The following is a 6,726-nucleotide window of genomic DNA, read 5'->3' as shown; positions in this document are numbered from 1 at the left end:
GTGTGTGTGTGTGTGTACACTTGTCAATTGGCTCTATATGCAGTTATGTGTGTGCACATGTAGGTTTATTCTACTTACATGTGTGTGTATGTCCACGTAGGCCCATTGTATATGCATTTAAATATATGTACATGCATGCTTTTTCTATATACATGTGTGTGTCTGCATGTCAGTTGGTTGTATATGCAGTTGTGTATGTGCAGCTAGGCTGGCAGTATATAGAAATCTTAAACGTGATTGCATGTACGTGTATTTGCACATATATGGTACAGAGGCCGTTTATTTATACATATGCGTGTTGTTCAGGTACATATACAGTCTTACTGTTGCCCTGTGTTAAAATACAAGGTGATTCTAGTTCCATAGTACGTATAATCCACACTGTGCGGCTACATCCCGAGCCTCTACTAACCCCTGATGTTTCGGTACGTTGCATCGCATCTGACTCAGGCACCTGGCATTTCTCAACCGGTTCATGCAAGAGTTCTGCCAGACTATGTACGATGTGTACACTTGCTTAGACACCGCGTATGCGCAGACACTCAAGAACTTCCACAGCTTCTTCGACCGGGGCGCTGTAGCGGTATGTATGGGCCCACTGTGTGAGATGTGATGTACCTACCATTTTAATTAGGGTTTAGGGTTTTGTTTCTTCATCTATCTATAGTGGCATATGTGAAGCGAGTGTCTGTATTTTGCAGTGTTTGTTCTGAATTCGTTTGTTGAAGTGAAATTGTCTGGGGTTTTGTTGTTTTGTTGTTGTGCATTTGAGAATCTGCTCGAGCCTCGATCTTCCACAAGCATATGCCAGTTACTCTGCGTGTATGTACTGCAATAGATACTTATTCAAAAACACAATTTCATCCATACGTATATAATACATACAACTAGCCATTATAATAACCTCCCCTCGAATCTCAGTTGGCGCTTAGGAGTGCTCCCACACGCGAAGACTTTGTGCTAGCGCTGCAGCCACGACAGTTTACCGTTGATGGTACGGTCGCTGAAGCGGAAGCGCTGTTAATTTCTCACATGACGGAATACTCCAAGGGTCTATCCGCACAACTGGCAAAGTGCAAGAAGCTGTTTGTGAACCTGGGGCTGAAGGATACGTGAGACTTCAGTGTTGTCAATTTCTCACATGACGGAATACTCCCAAGGGTCTATCCGCACAACTGGCAAAGTGCAAGAAGCTGTTTGTGAATCTAAGCTTGTGTGATTCGTAAGCTTACAGTAGTGTTGGTCGCAATGGGTAAATATTTTTGTCTCGCATGATGGGTTACTGAGGAAGCTTATCTGCACACCTTACCACCACAAGGAACCCTCTGTAAACCTCGGGCTGAAGAAGCGCGAGATTATAAGCTGTTAATTTCTCACATGACGAAATAGTCGGAAAGACTGTCATAACAACTGGCAGAGTGCATGAAGCACTTCGTAAATCGGAGGTTGAATGATACAAGGTATTATATCGTCAATATCTCGTCTGACGTAATAATCTAGCCGCACAACTGGCAAAGTGTAGAACTGTTATAATCTGGGACTGTCGATGTGGAGCGTTGACAAAGTATCCTCATGGTGATCTACCTGGACACCTTATGTGCACCATAATTATTTAGTGTGGACGCCTACGTGTTCTTCCATCAGTTATGCTTTTTCTAACATATCATGAGCCATTCAAGTCAAGGGAAAGTACGGACCGAGATCACCGGTCCGGCATTGCCCGACAGCGCTGGCGGGTTATACACGGAAATCGGGCAAGTCTCATCTCTCATGTCTGTCTAGTATAGTGACATTTTGACACGGTGATACTTGTATTGCATGCTTGTGTGATGGGGGGTACGGGTCAGAGTGATCTAGCGCCCCAATTCACAGAGCACCTGTCGCCTCTGGTACTTTCTGGGTGGCCCATAACCGGTTCACGAGCGCCTGCAACAGCCTTCCGCCTGCGTCGACTCGACACTGTCCGCACAGTCTACAGTCAACACAGGCCACAGGCCTTGACAACGGTCATCTCAGACCGTACGATGTACCGGCATCGTTACCTCTAATGCTAGTGGCTGAGACACTCGGGAAGCGCTTACAATGTACCACAGATACCCTCGAGCCCGGTCCAAAGGACGGGCGAGGGGGGGGGGGTGAATGTGCAGAAGGAATACGGGACCTTAGCGGTCTCAATCTTGGCTTTGTCTGGACTCGGCGCGTGTCGCCTAGTACTATGTGTATATGTGGAGTATGTATCAGGACTGGCTGAGACATCCGCAGCCCATAGACCTAGGTGTATACCTATCTCTCACGCAGGAACACTTTGCCGACCAAAGAGACCCGTCTAAGAAACCGCAGTCAAGTACATTGAGTCTGTGCGTCGAAGTAGATAGAGTATGTTGGCATCGTCTGATGCCGAAAATGCGATGGAACGGAAAGCGGCCATTGGTTGTATAATAAATATAAAGCAATTGTATAATATGGTGTAAACAAATGACCATTACAGTATATATATATATATATATGTGTGTGTGTGTGTGTATGTATGTATGTATGTATATATGTATGTATGCCTGTATGTATGTATGTATGTATATTTTTATATATTTATATTTATATATATATATATATATGTATATATCTGTGAGGGGAGCAGGGGAGGGGGTGATGGATACACCACCACCATACCCGTGCACAAGTGGCTGCGATCCTTTCAGACTGCAGGAAATATTCACTGTCAGTTTGCCGTCTGGAGTGCTACATCTTTCTCCTTATAAGTGAACAAATTATATAAGTGCGTGTAACAATCCAATTATTCCAGTTGATGCTCACCTTCCAAGCTGACATCGTCGCATACGGTACTGAAATATTCTACAGGTTGTGTCTAGGAAAATACACTCTTTCTGCTGAATATAAATTAGTGCTTACAACCGCTACTTATACTTCCAACCAACATGTCACCGCTCACGGCCCATCATATTTGACAGGCCACAAAACGGAATGGTTGCCGAGGGGGCAGTAACTGAACGAAGGAAAATAAATAAATTCAATAGTCAGTTGTGAATATTAGTACGTTTTTTTAAAGTACTTCAGTTGTGAATATTAGGCAAACGTACATCGTAACCCCAAATTGTAACCTGTGGGAAGTTATTTCCCTTCAGGTGACATATATAGGAAGTTCTAAACCGCTGAACATAGCACCACTACTCAAAATTGACAATGTGTACCCTGCCAAAATTAAACGAGACTTCCGCTTCAAAATACACTATCCTACTGTTGATAAGCGCTCTCCTTTCATAAGCTGTCGCGGAGCACTGTCCAGATATGCAAACGCATACAAGTATACAAAGACAGGCATGTGCCTCTAACCGCAAACAGTCATGTGCCACTAACCACAAGTTCTTTATGTTTTTGGGCTGTCGCCGGTGCACACTGCACGAACCAATTCACCAAGTGCCTGTTCACGAGCAAGAGGTATTCTCTTCTACAAAGGAATCTGTTCTCCTATATCCAGCTATTTCCTTGTTTTAATAAGCTGACACTTTAGCAGACCAGAACTAACTGGGAAGTCACTATGCTAGTCACTATATAATACCATGATCTTCTAATACGATATGCTTCCGGTGTCGTATGCTGAAAGCGAGCTATTGCTTCGAAAGGGCAGTCGCCGTCGTACACTATCCCGATACGCAGTCCCACGCATGTCTCAGCAAAAATATTACTTGATCCAGCCTGCTTATACCTCACAAAGCAAGCGAAATCACCTGCATACAAGCTCGTTTTCATGCAACATGTCTACACTCACATAGCAAACACAATCTTTCTACCATCTAGGTACGACACAAGGTGCTTCCGATGACATGTCATCGTTTCTTATTGACTATCGCCACCGTACACGGTACTGTGATAGTGCTTTTTTGGCATTACGATACAAATTCGTTTACATGTCGTTCTGATGCAACATGCTTCACGTGATATCTTCTGATGAGCTGTCACCGCCGTACACTGCCCAGACACTTCTCGGCCTACAATCTTACTTTTATTCTGCATATACCCAAGCTCACAAAGCATGGCTATTCTCCTCCTATGATACGGTCTGTTATGTGGCCTATTACAAGCCATCGCGTTAAACTACTAAGCTGTCGCCGCCGTACACTGGCCAGACACTTCTCGGCATATAATCTTGCTTCTATTCTGCATATACCCAAACTCACAAAGCATGGCTATTCTCCTCCTATGATATGGTCTGATATGCGGCCTATTACAAGCCATCGCGTTAAACTACTAAGCTGTCACCGCCGTACACTGCCCAGATACGCCGCCTCAAACACCTCTCTGCACACAATCTTACCTGCCAAGCCACCCTTGACAGTCCACTTCTCATCGTCATCACTCGCGTAGCCATCATCCTCCCGCGCACTAGCCACATCCCCACCCACCGCATCACATGTGCATTCTGTGCTTGTCTCCACACCCGTACAGCCATTTTTACTAGCACCATCCGGTGGTGTACCCTCTTGGGTGGGGCTATGCGTGTCGGTGGGACCACGTGGTGTGGCACAGACACACTCTACTGTAGTTGGCTCGGCAGTATGTCGCTGGCGTTGCCTGGGTTTACTGTCCACCCACCCATACTCTGCAAAGGTTGTGTGCACACTCGCCGTGGCTTTGTTGATTCGGGCTACAGCAAATCCCTTGGCCGTCACCAACTCGGTGTGCAGCAACCGTAGTGCGTGTCTCAGACATACTTCCGCTGCTCTGAGCTCGTAGCTATTTTTAGATCGTGCTTGCAATGGACGGCTATTATTAGACCGTTGCTCAGCACTCTCCTCCACTACCATGGCCGTTATACGCTCGTTTATACCATACATTGTACTATCAGTTATGTTCACCCCAGGCTGTGTGCCGGCATCTCTAGGCATTTTAACTGTGCATGTGGGAGTACTTGGCTGTCTGTGTGTGTCTACGTCAGCAGATGTGTTCCTATCCCCAGCACTTAACTGTGCCACCCCCTCCGGTACTATTCTATCCACCCCCTTCACCTGCGGTTCACTGTTTATCCGTGCTATTTTTAGATAAGTGTCCGCCAATGCAACCCATGACCGTGCATTCGACTTCTCAATACACACCAGGTGTTGCCTCATCTCTAAATACTGGTCCCACTTCTCCAAACTCTCATAACACTCAGCCATGAGACCCACCATATAGGAATCCAGTTGCTGTGGTTTTAACCTACACTTCTCAATAAGCTCTAATGCGTTCTGTGGTTGTTTTAACTGTACATACACATCGCATGCGTACGCCAGTGCCTGGTATTCCAAGGCCCCCATACTGATCTTCTTCTTGCCTTCCAAGTAATTCCTAGCCATAGCTAATACCCCTTGTTTGTCGTTACCTTCGAAGTATGCATTGTCTAGTGTGTGTTGCTGAGCTTCGGCGCCTAGGAACGCCCGGGGGTACTGTGGGAAGGGTCGGTAACCATCGTAATCCAGTTCAATCTCTTTCAATTCACGTATTTTCTTAGCCTTTTTCTTATTCTTCTTCTTGTCGCGAGGAATGCGACCTCCATTGGGGAGTTTAACTGTGCTATCTACTGACTGTGTTGTGTGCTCTGGTTTTATAGGCGAGCTCGCATTGACAGTTGTATCACTCGCTCCGTCATGAGGTGCTGTATACGCCTCAACGTGATCGTCGCCGTCGTGTGAGTCGGACGGCAAATCTACACGAACTAGCTGGGCAACACCACTTACAATCTTGAACACTTCTATCTCAACATTGTCTGAAACCACCGATACACTTGAACTTATACCATTGGAGCTTGTATCCTCGCAGACTCCTTCGCAGTCACTAGCTTCGTTTGGTAATATTTTGCCATCTATTGTGGTGTTTTCACATGTATTCGAGTCCATTGTGTCTTGAGCAACCCCGCAGATATTCTTTCTATGTGTATATATCCGATACAAACAGAGTGACCGGCGTGAAATTATGCACGTATTCACGTCACTAAACAGTATAGATGTCTCATCACTTAACAATAGTTATTTACATATTTACATTATCGGCGGATTGATCAGAGACAGACCACGCACTCTTGCTGTTGCAGTGAATCCGCCTGTATGTGGCTTTCCATACCCACAACCAGGTATGTAGGGCCATATCGCACTTCGTTGTAAAAAAAGGGACTTGCGGCGCCAAATGTAGTACATTACTTACATAGAACAAATGGCACAGCAACCCGACAGCTTTTGTGATATTTTGTTTGTCATCAATTTTGCACGTGGTGCTTTATATGTATTGTATAAAATTGTATGTATTTATATACAGATAAGATACATTTGAAAGTAAAAGTACAAGTTGTAGCGAGTCTATCAGCATCATATATATAAAGATATTTCCCCAGCATATTCAGCGGAGCTTACAGTTATAGTCCCTACTTCAAACCAACTATATATCAATATGTCCGAACACAGACCATCACAGCCAAAGCTGCCCAAAACAACGATTGAGAAACAGTCCATGAAGCGTGTGATTGTTGTCATCGAAAAGGCTAACCTTGAAACCGCGAAGATCGGTATGATTTTGTATAAATTGTCTATGTGTATATAAATTATTGGTCGTTGAGTAGTTCCACTACTGATACATGAGACTATACCAGCGCAAAGAACGCAAGTTGTGATATATTTCATATTGATTGCATTGGCAATCGATATATACATATACATATGCATATATATATATATATAT

General features: G+C 44.7%; 2 protein-coding genes across 2 annotated transcripts; one reads left to right on the top strand and one right to left on the bottom strand.

Annotated features, from left to right (window-relative positions):
* Positions 1–454: 454 nt before the first annotated feature.
* On the top strand, positions 455–1,116 carry SARC_11609 (hypothetical protein; the record flags this gene model as incomplete). Its single annotated transcript, XM_014294301.1, has 2 exons — positions 455–583; positions 922–1,116. Exons 1-2 carry the CDS (start codon positions 476–478, stop codon positions 1,114–1,116), a joined length of 303 nt encoding a protein of 100 aa, XP_014149776.1. The 5' UTR covers positions 455–475.
* A 2,891-nt stretch (positions 1,117–4,007) lies between these two features.
* On the bottom strand, positions 4,008–6,016 carry SARC_11608 (hypothetical protein). Its single transcript, XM_014294300.1, has 2 exons — positions 4,241–6,016; positions 4,008–4,090 (listed from the first exon to the last, which is right to left on the bottom strand). The coding sequence occupies exon 1, from the start codon at positions 5,889–5,891 to the stop codon at positions 4,275–4,277; it is 1,617 nt and encodes a 538-aa protein (XP_014149775.1). The 5' UTR covers positions 5,892–6,016; the 3' UTR covers positions 4,008–4,090; positions 4,241–4,274.
* Between the last annotated feature and the right edge of the window lie 710 nt (positions 6,017–6,726).

The sequence above is a fragment of the Sphaeroforma arctica genome (assembly GCF_001186125.1).
Source record: "Sphaeroforma arctica JP610 unplaced genomic scaffold supercont1.1782, whole genome shotgun sequence".
NCBI lineage: Eukaryota > Ichthyosporea > Ichthyophonida > Sphaeroforma > Sphaeroforma arctica.
The sequence above is the reverse complement of the archived record's forward strand: the minus strand, read 5'-3'. Positions and strand labels throughout refer to the sequence as shown.